Genomic DNA, 16,070 nt, shown 5'->3' on the forward strand with positions numbered 1-16,070 from the left:
TGACATAGATAACATAATAGAGAGCCATATATTCAAGTTTGCCGATGACGAGTAGTGTAGACGGAAGCATAAATTTAGAAAGACATTGATAGATTAAATGAGTGGGCGAAACTGTGGCAGATGGATTTCAATGGAAGTAAGCGTGTGGTTATCCATTTTGGACCAAAAAAGAATAGAGCTGAGTATTATTTAAATGGTGAAAAATTTAGGAACAGTGGAGGTCCAAAGAGATTTCGGGGTCCAGCTATTCAAAGCCCTGGTTAGACCACATTTGGAGTACTCTACAGTTCTGGACACCGCATCTTAGAAAGGATGGGCCCAAGTTTCGGCCTCAGTTGCTCCTGATTTTTTGGAGCAACTGGTGTAGAACGGAGTATCTTAGAAATTCAAATTCTCGGCATTTAGTTTGCTCCAGTTCTAGTCAGTTAGAACAGGTTCATTTTGGAACAGAATTTTTTTTTCAAAAGGGGGCGTGTCCAGCCACTTACGCCTGTTTTCAAAGTTTCGTCAGTGAAAACTTACTCCAAACTAACTTAAAATGGAGTAAGTGAAGATTTTTGTACGTTCGAAAAAACCTTGTCTACACTTTAGAAAATCAGGCGAAGGTTACAAATAAGGCGTAGGGAATGGGGGAGGGGGGTTTAAAGGGCAGTTTACAAACATTAAACACTTCAGTTTTACAAATAAAGAGCCATCATCAATAATAAATGATAAAAACATCAATAAATCAACCAATAAACCAAACAAAAAAAATTAAGAAAGAATTTTTTTTTAAATCAATAAATAAAACATTTTCTACTTACCGACTGCAGCACCGGGAGCCCTCCAACAGCATGCTGGGATGCGCCCCCCCCCCTGCCCAGTGTGTCTCTGTCAGTGTGTCTATCTTTCTGTCTGTCTATCTTTCTGTCTGTCTGTGTCTCTCATTCTCTGTCTGTCAGTGTCTGTGTTTCTGACGGGGAGGGGTGGTGGAGTGGGCGGGGAGGGGGGTGACAAGTGAGGGAGGGGAGGGGGGTTGAGAAGGAAGGGGGGGGGGGTGAGAAGGCGGGGAGGGGGGGTGAAAGGGAGGGGGAGGTGAGAAGGCAGGGAGGGGAGGGGGGAAGAGAAGGGAGGGAGGGAAGAGGGGGGGTGAGAAGGGAGGGGGGAAGGGAAGAGAAGGGAAGAGAGAGAGAGAGAGAGAAAGGAGAGGAAGGCTGAACGGGCTGGGCCAAGACTTCGAGCTTAGACTTACCGGATTGACAGGTAGGTGGCGTCGGGTCCGGGGGGGTCGGGAGCGCGGGTCGGGACGGAGGGAGGGGGGGGGCGCGGGAGATCGGTCGGGAGCGGAGGTCGGTCGGGGAGGGGGGGGGGGAAGGTCGGGAGCGGGGGAAGCGGAGGTCGGGTCTGAGGGAGGGGGGGGGATGAGAGCGGGAGTCAAGTCGGGTCCGGTCCGGAGGAAGCAGGAGCTGGGCGTGGGAGGAGCCTTATGCACGCAGCCCCAGTGAGGCCATTCGGCCAGAGCTAGGGGCTGCGTGCTTCAGGCCCCTCCCACACAGTTTTGGGCGCCTGGAGCTACTGCACTTGCGCGCCCACTGTAGCGCGCATGTGCAGAGGTCCCGGCACTGTTTTCAGCGCAGGGATCTAGCTCCGCCCCCAACTGCTCGTGCTGCGCCGTGCCGAGGACCAGCAGGAAGCCGGAGAATCTGGAAGTTTTTTTCAGGCGCACTTTGTGGCGCGAAAAACGGGCGTCCAGGTCGGGGCTGCACCGTTCTAGGCGCGGCCCGATATATTGGCCTTAGGAGGAGTGCAGATTCAGCACATTGTTACCAGCATTCCAAGGGTTAGATTATAAGGAGATAATTACGTAAACTAGGCTTGTATTCCTGAGAATATAGAGGGCTAAGGGGTGATTTGATGGAGGTTTTTAGGATTTTGTATGGAATTGATAGAGAGAAACCTTTTCCGCTGTGGGTGAGTCGAGGACAAGGGGACCTAACCTTAAAATCAGAGCTAGCCATTTGGTAGAAAAGTTCGGAAACACTTGTTCATGCAAAGGGTGGTAGAAGTGTGGAACACTCACCCACAAAAAGCAGTAGATGCTAGCTCAATTAATCGTTTTAAATCTGAAATCAATAGATTTTTTTCTAGCCAAAGGTATTAAGGGATATGGTACCAAGGTGGGTGGATGGAGTTAAGACACAGGTCAGCCATGATCTTATTGAATGGCAGAACAGACTCGAGGGGTTAAATGGCCTACTCCTATTCCTGTGTTCCGATAAGAAAATGCAGTGCTTTCTTTAAAGGTACCTACAAATGTTAAATAATTTATTTTTTAATTATTAAGTAACTCAGTGTCTATGTGGAAGTTTCTTTTTGAGAGTAGAGATACTGTAACACTCTTTCCAGGGAATTCTATATATAAAGGTCACATACTTGATTTAATAAGTGCTCCATCCAAAGTGACTCATGTCCCTGCTGCAGCAGCACCTGGCTCTACATAGATTTACCAACTTGCCCAATGCAATTTCTTTTCTTTATCTTTCACTTGTAGCACTTCTTTTTTCAGATATTATGGTACTGTCAGTCACTTAGAGATCTATTGTGGTCTACTCGCCATTTTGAACAATGGGCTAACTCGTGGCATTTGGTGGTGTGTGCCCCAAGAGTGATATCCATGGCCTTCCTTGGGAACCTCCGAGGTATTGCTTGGAAAATATAGGGGTAATTTTCCACATTTTATATTCCTATCAGTTCCTGGTGGATGCCAATTTAGGCCTAAAATAGAGTCTTTTGAGAATGTGCAAAGAAAGGGTGATGAGAACTTGGATCTTTCTCCCCTTTCTTCAATGACAGCAATCTCAATTATGGTTACACTTGAGTAAAATGTGTGCAGCTGGTTCCCCTTCATATTTCAGAACTTTTAGGCATGCAACAAAATAGCTTCCTTCAACTGCTGTTCAAGATCCAGGATTAATCTGAGGTATAGTTGTGGCAAAAAGAGCAAGCAGGTACAGAAAGGAAGGGCTCTGGTCTATATCACCCCATCACTGAGGGCCTTCGAAGGAGTAGCATCCCTTGTTAAGACCTTTCATATGATCATCTGGTTGTCATATTTGACCCTGAAATGAGGTACTGACCACACATCCACAGCATAACTAAGACCATCTATTTCCACCTCTCTAATATCACCCATCTCTGCCCTTGCCTCAGCTCATCCACTCATCCATGCCTTTGTTACCTCTAGACTTGACTATGCCATGCACTCCTGGCTGGCTTCCCACATTCTACCCCTACATAAACCTGGCTGCCCGTGTTCTATCATGCACCAAGTCCCATTCACCCATCACTCCTGTGCTCGCTGACCTATATTGGCTCCCGGTTAAGCAACGCCTCAATTTCAAAATGTTCATCCTTGTTTTCAAATCCCTCCATGGCCTTGCTCCTCCCTATTTCTGTAATCTCCTCCAGTCCCACAACCCCGCGAGATATCTGCACTCCTCTAATTCTGCCCTCATGAGCATTCCTGATTATAATCGCTCAACCTTTGGTGGCTGTGCCTTCTGTTGCCTAAAGCGTTAACTCTGGAATTCCCTGCCTAAACCCCTCTGCCCCTCTCCTCCTTTTAAGACGATCCTTAAAACCTACTTCTTTGACCAAGGTTTTGGTCACCTGTGCTAATTTCTCCTTATGTGGCTCGGTGTCAAATGTTTTGTCTTCTAATACTCCTGTGAAGTGCTTTGAGATGTTTTACTACGTTAAAGGCGCTATATATATAATAGATATATACACACGTTGTAGTTATTGATTTAAACAGTTGGTGACGAATAAGCCTAGTATGCAGCATTAAATGTGGACATCTACAGCATCAAGGTAGTTGGCACAAAGCAAGTTGCCTTCCACCACACTGAGAGTTTCCTCATTGGCTATATGATGGGAATCTTTGAGACTTGAGGACAGCTAGAAGGTGTTACCTGGAGGCTGGATAAGAGAGCAAATGTTCATGTATCCAAGGCTTGGTATTTACCATGATTGGGTTGCAGAGGAATATGCTGCTGAAGCTCTGCATCTCCAACTCGTGAAGCTATCATTCAGTAGATATGGAATGTATTCATGATATGGTCAGGAGGAAGCTGAAAATACAAATTTTTTTGATGAGTTATACCGCTCCCCATACCATGTTAAAAGTTGTGTTCGTCAATTTGACAATCAACTAATGACCATCCACCTGGCAGAGGGAGGAAACTTGGTCACCTAGGGATCAAGGTGGTGCCAAGATCACACGCCTGTCGATGTAAACTTGAAACCAAGTCAATCCTCTGCCAGAATCTATAACCCAATACCTATACGAAGCAGTACTGCAAGACCTTAACAATTGGAACAGTCAGCTTGGATCATTGATTGAACTTGGAAGGATAGATGTCACTCGGGACTAGGATTCTTCCTGCTTGGTACTGCTGCAAGTCAATGTCTCAGTGAGGTAGGGTAGTTGAAGATAGACTCGCAGCAGAAAGCATCAATGGTAAGTAACACTCTTTTACCTGGTTCAACTCCAGCCATACCTCTGCACACATCTGTGAGCTCCCCAAGCCTTACCTCTGCCAATCTGAACCTAAGCTTTCTGGATTTGGGCTGGTAGATGTGCCCCTAAAATGAGGGAGTAGGCACTCCATATTAGGCTACTTAATTTACAGATGTTTTAATGTTCAAATAATTTAAAAATTATTTTTATATTAATTTAAACTCTTACGCTGGTAAAAGCAGGCCTTACACCTTAAAATTCTTTTATCAGGCGTAAGAATTCACGGGCCTTTTCTGAGCAATAGTTGGGCAAATAGCCTATACTCCTCCCGCGAATGCCCTTTTCCTGGGGATGGCTACGATTTGCAGTGAAAGCCCGGAACTTGCGGGCCCCGGAAAATATAAATCTCTCGGTTAAAAAAGGTCAATGTGCCATGAATGTGTAAAGCACAACTTCCAGAATTTAATCTCCACAACAAAAACTTGAATCTCTTCAGATTGCAGTTTGGGTGAATTTCCATCGCAATTGTCTCTACATTGGAGCAAAGGAAGAATTTTTTTTCCGGCACAACCATGGGGTAGTGTAATGTTACAACACAGGAAAAACATTGCAAGTTAAATTTTCCAAAGAAAGTTGTATAAAAGCAGGAGATGTCTTCCATTCTTAGTGCTTATCATTTGCTGGTTGTAGGGTTCAGGTTTGTTTTTCTTGCTATTAATGAAAAAGGAAGAACCCCCTTCCCTCAACAAACCCCCACCTGTGACAGAGACTGTGGTTCTCGTATTGGAGTGTCCAGCCACCTAAGAACTCATGTTAAGAGTGGAAGCAAGTCTTCCTTGATTCCGAGGGACTGCCTATGATGATTAATGAGAGGGGCTCCTACTACAGTTGATAAAGCATCTTTATTCTGTGCTGTGAACGATGAGGTAGTCAGCGCTTCTAATGACATCCTCTTACTTTCTTGGATCAGCAACAGGAAAAGAGGATGAAATGGTTGAAGGATAGAGGGCAAATCTTTTACTCGCTGAGGAACAAAGTACAGGCTCAGCAGGAAATTGGTTTACTTGCATACACTCCTGATTTGCATGTAACTAACTTCCTTGCAATAAGGAAAAACGTATCATAAATGTGACCTGTGTACAAGCAAGATGGGTAAATTGGCTTGTTTATATTTAGTACAATGATAGGACATATTCTTGCTCCTAATATTTCAGGGTTTAATGGAAATAGCTAAAATTGGGATTTCTTGACCACTAACTTTAAATTTTTTTTTGTGCTTTGTAGATGGCTATTTCCTCACATGAAAATGCTACACCAGTAAAACTGTTGCATAATGCTGCAGGGCATTTAAATGGACCAGCGCGAACTATTGGTGCCGCTCTTATAGGATACTTAGGTAGGGCGTCAATCACAGAGACTTATGGTGCTCTGCCTAAGTGTTAGCCCAATGCAAATCCAGGTTTACTCATAGTATACAATCTATTATATCTTAATTAGAAATGTGCTTCAAATGGTATTTCTCAGTAATATGTACGGAATAAAAGTTTAGCATTTTTTAATAAATTTTTGTTGCTTAATAGCCATGATTTTAATCCCCACAACAGTCAAAAATGGGGCATGTAGGGTGGAGCTAAAATCCTTGCAGCGACCTACTCGCGATCAACGTGCTACACGTCATTGTAGCATGCACGTTCTGGCCCAACATTGAGGCCTTCACACCATGCAGATAAGGGCCTCACTGAAATTTAAAAGTCACGGTCTAATGACATAATTCAGATCCCAACTGTATTTTAACTCTGGGCAGCTGCATCAAAGACCTGGTGCTGGCCAAACCAAAACCACTAATCGCGAAGGAGGAGCAGCAGGGCCAGAAAGTTAATGGTTTCCTTTTGGGCCAGGAGGAGCAGGAGTACTCCTTATGCCCCCACAGGTCACGTACCCTCCCCATCCACGCTAAACCTGACTGCTGGGCACCATCCCAGTGGTTCCAGGCCACGGCCTCCTGCTGCACTCGCCCAACTCCTGCCCACTGGCCTAACTTCATTGACACGGTTCGGGTGAGAATGGAATGTAGTATACCTAAATAAGTCCCAGGAGTTAAAATGGACCCGGACTTCATGACGCTCGCCAAGCCGGCTCCAAACTCGTCCCACGCCTCCAGCTAAAATTGGGGCTTATGTTTCCTTGAATAGCATCAATGGTAAAATAGATTTGCAGGGGCTTTTGAAAAATGAGCATTTTCTGAATTTACCAATTACATTTTGAATTAAATACTTGGTTCCGTTTCACTAATACGAGCATTTTAAAAGAATATCATCCAAAGCTGTGATATTTGTCAGGCTTCACCTTTACTATCTTTATTAGAAGTTGCCTGTATACTTTTAAAATGTTTACTATCTGGTAGAAGTTGCCTGTATACTTCATTAGAATGTTATTAAATGATGATGCCTTTTCCATATTAACTTCATAGTGAGCTTCTAGCCATTACTTCAACAATTCTCTTTCGAATTACATTTTTTTTTAAAAGACACATTCTAAAGTATTACGTAGCCAACAAAGATTTTTTGTCTTGTAGTGTTTTTTTAAACCGTGCTTGCTGGTAACTATTGATCATAATGGAAAATTTAAAATTTTCATATTAGTATCATTTTGTGTTTTTTTTAAGCAACTTGTTGATTTCTTTTGCCAGGTGTGAGAACTTCTGTTCCTAAGCCTGTTGCCACTACTTTGCAATACATTGGTGGAGCAGCTGCTATTTTAGGCTTGGTTGCAATGGCATCAGATGTCGAAGGTCTCTATGCTGCTGTGAAAGCTCTTGTTTGTGTGGTAAAAAGTAATGCACTGGCCAGCAAAGAGATGGAGAGGATTAAGGGCTATCAGGTAAGAGCTTCACTTCAAATCATGTCTAAGAGAGCAGCTTCAATATCTGTAGATTAGGGCAAAGCGATTTGTAAGTGGTTTTGCCCTGTGATAATGCCAGTGAAGAAAAATGTGCCAGTGAAGAAAAATGCATGGAAAAACACATGATTCGAGAGCATTGTTGGGATAGTTTATCAACAGATAAAATGGTGAACAAAGCCAATCTTGGAAAAATTGGACCAGTCCACATAATTATACACACATTTAGACTATAGGCAAAAATGTTCTCGCTCTTCATTTGTGTTGTTTAGTTTGATTCCTTCTGGGCGTTTGATTGGGAGCGGGAGAAAGATAATAAAACTTTCTACTGTGTGAAATGGGAGGATTAATGCTGTGTGTGTTTTTATTGGAAATACTGGAGTTTTAAAATTTGCTGGTCAGACCACATTTCGAATACTGTGTTCAAATCTGGTCATCGTGTTGCAAAAAAACTCATACTGGTATTGGTGAGGGTATAGCAAAAAGCAACTAAACTGATCCCAAATATATAGGGGATGAGCAAAGAAGAAAGTTGAGAGAAGTCCAAGCTATAGTTTGGAAAGAAGGCTTTTTAGGATGGGACTTCATCAAAGTCTATATAAAATGTTAAATGGTACAGATAAGGTTAGCCTTGAATAATTGCTTCTAAGTGAGGCAAGAAAAGTAGGATTGGAGGACATAAATTTAAATTAGAAAAAAGTAAATGTAAAGTGGATATTGTAAAGAACTTCTTTAATCAAATACCAATACATTTGTAAAATAATCTGCCAGGCAAGTTAATAGTGGCAAAGTATTGGGGACATTCAAAATGTAGTTGAATGCTCAAATAAGAAAGCCAACATACCACAGGGATGATCTTGTCTTTCTCTCAAATTCTCTTCTGTTTCATGGGGCACTGGTACTAGATCTGGGGAAAGAGGGAACTATTCCGTTGAGATGGTCTCCACTTGAACTGGGCTGAGACCAGTGTCCTGGTGAATCAAATAAATAGGGCTTTAAGCTAAAAGGGTGGGAGAGGGGTCAGGAGAGGAGTAATTTAGAAAACTAAAGAAAAAGTCAAGGCAATGCAGCAGTGTAGCAAATTGGGTAAAGATAAGCAGGATGCATCAGCGAATAAGATGATTACCTGAATGCATGAAGCATTCGCAACAGACGAATTAATGGCACAAATAGTGATAAATAGGTATGATCTAATAGCCATTACAGAGACATGGTTGGAAGGTGACCAGGGTTGTGAATTAAATATTCCAGAGTACTTAATGTTTCAAAAAGACAGACTGGAACAGGAGTGGGTAGCCCTGGTCATTAAGGATGACATAAGGACAGGAGTGAGAGAGAATTTTGGTTCAGAAGATCAGGAAGTAGAATCAGTATGGGTGGAGATGAGAAATAACAAGTGGCAGAAAACAGTGCTGAGAGTAGTAGCCCCCTAACAGTAGCTATACCATTGGCCAGAGTATTAATCAACAAATAACAGGAGCTTGTAACAAAGGTAATACAATAATTATAGGTGACTTTAATCTGCATATAGATTGGGCAAATCAAATTGGCAAGTCTAGTCTGGAGGACGAGTTCATGAAATGTATTCGACACAGTTTCCTAGCACAATACGTCGTGGAACCAACCAGGAAACAGGCTATTTTAGATCTTGCTTTGTGTAATAATGCATGGTTAATTAGTAATCTTATAGCAAAGGATCCTCGAGGAAAGAGTAATCATAATATCATATTGAGTTTGAAAGTGGCATTCTTCAGTCTGACCCCAGAGTCTTAAACTTTAAAGCCAATTACGTAAGTTTGAGGCGCGAGCTGGCTATGGTAGATTGGGAAATTAGATTAAAAGGTATGACAGTCGATAAGCAGTGACAATCATTTAAAGAAATTCCAAAATTCTCAAAGAATATACATTCTATTGAGAAATAAAAGCTCCACAGGAAAAGTGATCTTTCATAGAAACATAGAAAATAGTGCAGGAGTAGGCCATTCGGCCCTTCGAGCCTGCACCACCATTCAATATGATCATGGCTGATCATGCGACTTCAGTACCCCATTCCTGCTTTCTCTCCATACCCCTTGATCCCTTTAGCCGCAAGGGCCACATCTAACTCCTTTTTGAATATATCTAACGAACTGGCCTCAACAACTTTCTGTGGTAGAGAATTCCACAGGTTCACAATTCTCTGAGGAACAACGAAATGGCAGACCAATTGAACAAATATACTTTGGTTCTGTCTTCACTAAGGAAGACACGAATAGCCACCTGAAATTACAAGAGGACTGAGGGCAATCCTTATTAGGAAATGGTATTAGGGAGACTGAAGGCTGATAAATCCCCAGGACCTGATAGTCTGCATCCCAGAGTACTTAAGGAAGTGGCCCTAGAAATAGTAGATGCATTGGTAGTTATTTTCCAACATTCCATGGATTCTGGTTCAGTTCCTATGGTTTGAAGGGTAGCTAATGTAACCCCACTTTTTAAAAAGGGAGCGAGAGAGAAAACACGGAATTGTAGACTGGTTAGCCTGACATCGGTGGTGGGGAAAATGCTGGAATCAATTATTAAAGATGTAATAGCAGCGCATTTGGAAAGCAGTGACAGAATCGGTCCAAGTCAGCATGGATTTATGAAAGGGAAATCATGCTTGACAAATCTTTCTAGAGTTTTCTGAGGATGTAACTAGTAGAGTGGATAAGGGAGAACCAGTGGATGTGGTGTATTTGGACTTTCAAAAGGCTTTTGACAAGATCCCACACAGGAGATTAGTGTGCAAAATCAAAGCACATGGTATTGGGGGTGATGTATTGACGTGGATAGAGAACTGGTTGACAGACAGGAAGCAAAGAGTGGGAATAAACGGGTCCTTTTCAGAATGGCAGGCAGTGACTAGTGCGGTGCCGCAGGGTTCAGTGCTGGGACCCCAGCTATTTACAATATACATTAATGATTTAGATGAAGGAATTGAATGTAATATCTCCAAGTTTGCAGATGACACTAAGCTGGGTGGCAGTGCGAGCTGCAAGGAGGATGCTAGGAGGCTGCAGGGGGACTTGGACAGGTTAGGTGAATGGGCAAATGCATGGCAGATGCAGTATAATGTGGATAAGTGTGAGGTTATCCACTTTGGTGGCAAAAACAGGAAGGCAGATTATTATCTGAATGGTGACACATTAGTAAAAGGGGTGGTGCAACGAGACCTAGGTGTCATGGTACATCAGTCATTGAAGGTAGGCATGCAGGTACAGCAGGCAGTAAAGAAAGCAAATGGCGTGCTGGCCTTCATAGCTAGGGGATTTGAGTATAGGAGCAGGGAGGTCTTACTGCAGTTGTACAGGGCCTTGGTGAGACCACACCTTGAATATTGTGTTCAGTTTTGGTCCCCTAATCTGAGGAAGGACTATTGAGGGAGTGCAGCGAAGGTACAGCAGACTGATTAGGTTAGATGCAGGAAGAATTCTAAACTAGTTGCTCCAAAAAAATAGGAGCAACTCGAGCCCATAGAGTTAGCATGCAGGTACAGCAAGCAATTAGGAAGGCAAATGGCATGTTGGCCTTTATTGCTGGAGGATTGGAGTGCAAGAGTAAGGGTGTCTTGCTACAATTGTGCAGGGCTCTGGTGAGACCACACCTGGAGTACTGTGCACAGTTTTGGTCTTATTTAAAGAAGGATATACTTGCCTTAGAGGCGGTGCAACGAAGGTTCACTAGATTAATCTCTGGAATAAAAGGGTTGTCCTATGAGGAGAGATTGAGTAAATTGGGCCTATACTCTCGAGTTTAGAAGAATGAGAGGTGATCTCATTGAAACAGAAGATTCTGAGGGGGATTGACAGGGTAGATGCTGAGAGATTATTTCCCCTAGCTGGAGAGTCTAAAACTAGGGGGCAGAGTCTCAGGATAAGGGGCTAGCCTTTTAAGACTGAGATGAGGAGGAATTTCTTCACTTAGAGGGTTGTAAATTTTTGGAATTCTCTACCCCAAAGTGCTATGGATGCTCAGTCGTTGAGTATATTCAAGGCTGAGATACAGATTTTTGGATTCTAGGGATAATCAAGGGATATGGGGATAGGGCAGGAAAGTGGAGTCGAGGTTAAAGATCAGCCATGATCTTATTGAATGGTGAAGGAGTCTCGAGGGGCTATATGGTCTACTCCTGCTCTTAATTCTTATGTTCTTATATTGTTTACACTGTCATTTCAAGTTTACTAATAACTGTTTCCAAATATAATTGATGGAATTTTCAATTAAGGTGTTTTTTTTTGTTTTAGCTCTTGGCAATGTTGCTGAAGAAGAAACGGACTCTCTTGAACAGTCATATTCTCCATCTCACATTTTCATTAGTGGGAACTGTTGACAGTGGTCATGAGACCAGTATCATCCCTAATTCTAATGGATTTCAGGATTTGCTTTGTGACTTTGATGTAAGACATGAGTATAAAGTGTTACAGCAATAACATAGAAAATAATAGACAACATAGATTCATTCTTGACCAATCTCCTCAATATCTTTGAGGAAGTAACATTCAAATGAAATGGTCTAGTTTCAGAATTCTGACTGGGGATGGTGGGGGTCGCTTCTTCTGCCTACCCCATGTCGTAATGTGCCACAATTCCTGGTTGAATGCCAGGCTCCCCACTTCTTTTCAGTGTACAGCCAATAGTAATTATATCTGCATGAAGCAAACGTACTTGCCATACAACATCTGTTAGATAAGGCCCACAGTGTTGAATCCCAATAGCAATTGTTTTCTGAGAGATCCATTAGGAAAGTAGTACATCCTTCAACAAAGAAAAATGATCTTTGGCAAGATGCAGCTCTGGAATTCCAGTGCCTTCAATAAATGTTGCAGGTGTCCATTTTTTTTTTTTTACTGCTAATGACCTTGTTCCCAAGATTTGGGGTGGGGGGGGGGGGGGTCATTGCTGGGGTAGTTGGGATGGTGGTCCTGGCCAGCAACACTTCTGATGGTATAGCTCTCAGCTCAGAACTCTCAACCTATGGTATATATTTAAGTTATTTAAAATGGTCAAGAAGTGTTTTTAGGGTTTATTTAAATTATTGATTTTAATTTAACTTGACCTTTCTTTGACAGGTGTGGCTTAATGCACCATATGAACTTCATCTGTCATTATTTGAGCACTTTATTGAACTTCTGACTGAATCAAGGTATTATTGAATTATTTCAAAATTCTTTCTTTTTAAATGTTTACACTTCAATTAGCAGATATTAGGAATAAAAAGGTTGTTTTTATTTTTTACAGTGAGGCTTCTAGAAATGCCAAGTTAATGAGGGAATTCCAGTTGATACCAAAGCTACTGCTTACTCTGAAAGATATGTTCCTGTCACAGCCGACCATTGCAGCTATCAGTAATGTGCTCAGCCTTTTGCTGCAAGGCTTTCCAAACAGCAATGATCTGCTCAGGTAGAGTCCAGACACAATAAAGAATACTGAAGTAACCAAGGAATTTAATTACAGCAAATCATTTGAGTACTGCATATGCTTTACAACTTTTAAACAAAATAATGGGCTGTAAATTGCGGTCTCTCCGGGTGCGTACGATGTGCGCACGCGCCCGAAGAGGCTCCGCAAGTTCTGGGTTTAGGCGCGTAAAATGCATGCACCTAAACCCGGCACTTGCGATCTGTCAATTTATTTTGACAGATTGCACGAATCCTCAGATTTGGGCGATTTGCCCAACTCCTGCAGGCATAAAGGCCTGCTTTTACCAGTGTAAGAGTTTTAAAAGATAGAAAAATTAAATGTTATCACGCATTTTTATATTTAAAAACCTTGTCCATTAAGGTAAGTTTATTTTTAACCCTATTAAAACAGGATATCACATGGCTTGGAGTGGAGTGTATATGTCGTGATACACAAGGTATCGCAGTTGTATGGGGCGAGCTCGATGGACCAAATGGTCTTTACCTGTCTGTCATTGGTTGTATGTTTGTATTTTTAAAAAATTCAAAAAAATATTTTTTTTCTAAAACATTCAATTTCAATTAATTTTAAATGCGGTGTTTTTAAAATTTATGTATTGTGTTTTTGGGGGTATTCCCATTCATAAGTAATGGGAGCTCCGTACAAGCGGAACTCATCATTATTATTAGTGAGAATACTCCATGTTCATTCGTGGTCCAGGCCCACGTGATCCCAGGATGCGTGTATGCACATCTAGTTCTCAGAGCCAAAGTGTTCATTCCTCCGGAACCACCAGGTACTTCCATTTTAAAAAAAAAAAAAACATTTTGGTCGAATGCATCCACCCGTGGGAAGCATCCGACCGCAATTTCTGGCCCATTAAAAGGTGCAATCTGCAAAATGTCTAATTATAGAATAGAGCTTAGTCACTGAAAAAAAATTGCAGGTTAGGTAACAAGTCCAATAGTGAGGTACATTATGCTTAATTCTGTCGACTGAAAGGGTATGTCGCTGGTGTTTCTGACATTTGTTACGTTCCCTTTAGAGTTTTATGCTGTATCTCTGGAGATGTCAACAAGGATATCTTCATGTGAGAGTGATTTTCCTTGAGCAAGAAGAGGGAAGATTGATTTCAGCTTCATTGAAATATTAGAACTTTTGTTAGTTTTCAAAAAGATCTATGGTTAAAAGTTTTACGTTCAAAAAAGAGACTTTAATAGGTTTTATTTGCTTAAAACAGCATCACATAAACAGTTTACAACCTTCCCTAATATCTTGAAGCTCTTTCAAGCCAACAACGCAATTTAATCTTGCCTTCTGTAAGCTATTTTTTTTAAATTCTACAACAGGTTTCTTCTACGCTTAGAGTATTTGTGAAAAATGTACACTCCCCTAAGATCCCTCAGCTGAATGTCAAGCAGCATTTAACTGAGACTGTGTTGTACACTCCCTGTTGGGAGTACTTTACATCAGGGGTTCTTGACTTTTTTTCTTCTGAGGCCCTTCCCCTTCCGTGTTACAAAAATTCCACAGACCCCCTATAACACAAGTATTCTTCTATATAAGCGAGTGTAAGGTTGTTAATTATATTTTAAATGGTGAAATGATCACAGGCGAGATTGAAACATAAATGGGGCGTTTGCCAAATAAATGGGACATTTTCCTGAAATCCAAGCACACAACCCCCTGAAAATGTACCAGGGAGCTGTTGTGAGCCAAGCAGGAAACAATCTCGAGCAGAAACCAATCCCCTACCAATGGCTCCTCGTTCATTAAATTACATAATTTCTGCACGTTAGCGGGTGGGGGAGGGGACGGGAGCTTGCGGATGAGGAGGGTTTTTTCTAAACGATGGATAACATTCAATTTAATGCATACATGAACACATGAATGCTCCTTATTTCATGAAAATTTTAATAACCAACTAAATATATGAATCCAGTACTCCGTGATTAAATACGCATCTGCAAGATTTAAATAAGAAAAATATTCATGGGTGGGCATAGCACTGCAGCTTCAGCAATGCTCCTGTGGAAAATAGACAGTAATGGATTGTAACTAAAGTAATTCAATGACTACGCTTTAAAGAGAATGTAACTGTACATTCCCTATTACTGTAATCAGAAGATTACCGAAGCTCTAAACTTGATAACAGTACTATCAGGCTGCCGGGCGGAAGGTGTAACCTGAATAGTTAAAACTACGCTTGTTACTGGCCAGGATTGCGTGCTGATAAACACTCGGGTTGTTAAGTACTTACTGACTTGCCTTTGACTGAACACCCTCAAGCCGCGCTTCCACTGCACCTTCACCCTAGTGACGGTGACTCCAGGCAGGCAGCTGCACTGTAACCTAACCTTGATGGCGACCATGTGATTGGCAACCCTGTCCAGCCACTGACATGTGTTGGGAGGGTCCCGCCTTCTCCTCTCATTGATTGGCTGGTGGACCCCTTAAAACCTTTTCACGAACCACCGGTTAATAACCCCTTGTTTACATCTGACAAAAGATGTAAATTGCTGTTTACTCTTCATTTTCTTCTGCAATTCCCCCCCACCCACCATCCTAGTAAAAGAATTGTGCACATTTACTGTTACATTTTAAAAATATTTTTATATCCTGTTTTATGGAGTAGTATTACAATAGGTGGAATCTGTTTGTGCCAAAGTGAAAGTACATTACTGGCAAGTATTTTGTTGTCTGAGTATCTTTTTTTTGTTCAAAATGATTTACTGTGGAACCTTATAAATCCACATGACAGCAAATCTTTGAACACTGGAAAGCAAATACAGCTCATAAGCAAGCACAATAATATGTCTCTTGTTTCACCAGCCTCAGAGTGCAAAGTTAAGGAAATAGATTTGCCTGATTTTTGAGATGTTAAAAAATGGAGGATTCTTTCCTCCTAATTACAGTAAATGGTTAAAAGTGCCTCTGATCTATCTTACACAAGGATCACTTTTTATTAATTTCTGATTTCTTTGTGCCAAGGTTTGGTCAGTTTCTCTCTTCAACATTGCCCACTTTTGCAGTCTGTGAGAAGTTTATTATCATGGAAGCTAAAAGTGAGGAAAAGGAAGAAGGTGAGTAATACATCTTGGGTTGAAAACTTTTTTGTATGTTGACTATGACATTCTAATGTTCGATTAACTTAGCTTCTTTTATTTGATGTACTGTAGATCAATACTGTACTGCATAATGGATTGTGATAAACCCATAACCGCTGTGAGAACAACCCACAATTGCTAATGCT

At 41.7% G+C, this 16,070-nt stretch overlaps 1 protein-coding gene across 1 annotated transcript in view; it reads left to right on the plus strand.

Moving 5' to 3' along the window:
- The window catches only part of wdfy3 (WD repeat and FYVE domain containing 3), a 690,816-nt gene that overhangs the window by 380,762 nt on the left and 293,984 nt on the right, over positions 1 to 16,070 (plus strand). Inside the window, exons 24-29 of the mRNA XM_070871062.1 lie at positions 5,783 to 5,894; positions 7,188 to 7,378; positions 11,662 to 11,814; positions 12,487 to 12,560; positions 12,656 to 12,817; positions 15,809 to 15,900. Coding sequence (XP_070727163.1) covers positions 5,783 to 5,894; positions 7,188 to 7,378; positions 11,662 to 11,814; positions 12,487 to 12,560; positions 12,656 to 12,817; positions 15,809 to 15,900 — 784 coding nt within the window. The remainder of the gene's footprint in view (positions 1 to 5,782; positions 5,895 to 7,187; positions 7,379 to 11,661; positions 11,815 to 12,486; positions 12,561 to 12,655; positions 12,818 to 15,808; positions 15,901 to 16,070) is intronic.

The sequence above is a fragment of the Pristiophorus japonicus genome, chromosome 2, assembly GCF_044704955.1.
Source record: "Pristiophorus japonicus isolate sPriJap1 chromosome 2, sPriJap1.hap1, whole genome shotgun sequence".
Classification (NCBI taxonomy): Eukaryota; Metazoa; Chordata; class Chondrichthyes; family Pristiophoridae; genus Pristiophorus; species Pristiophorus japonicus.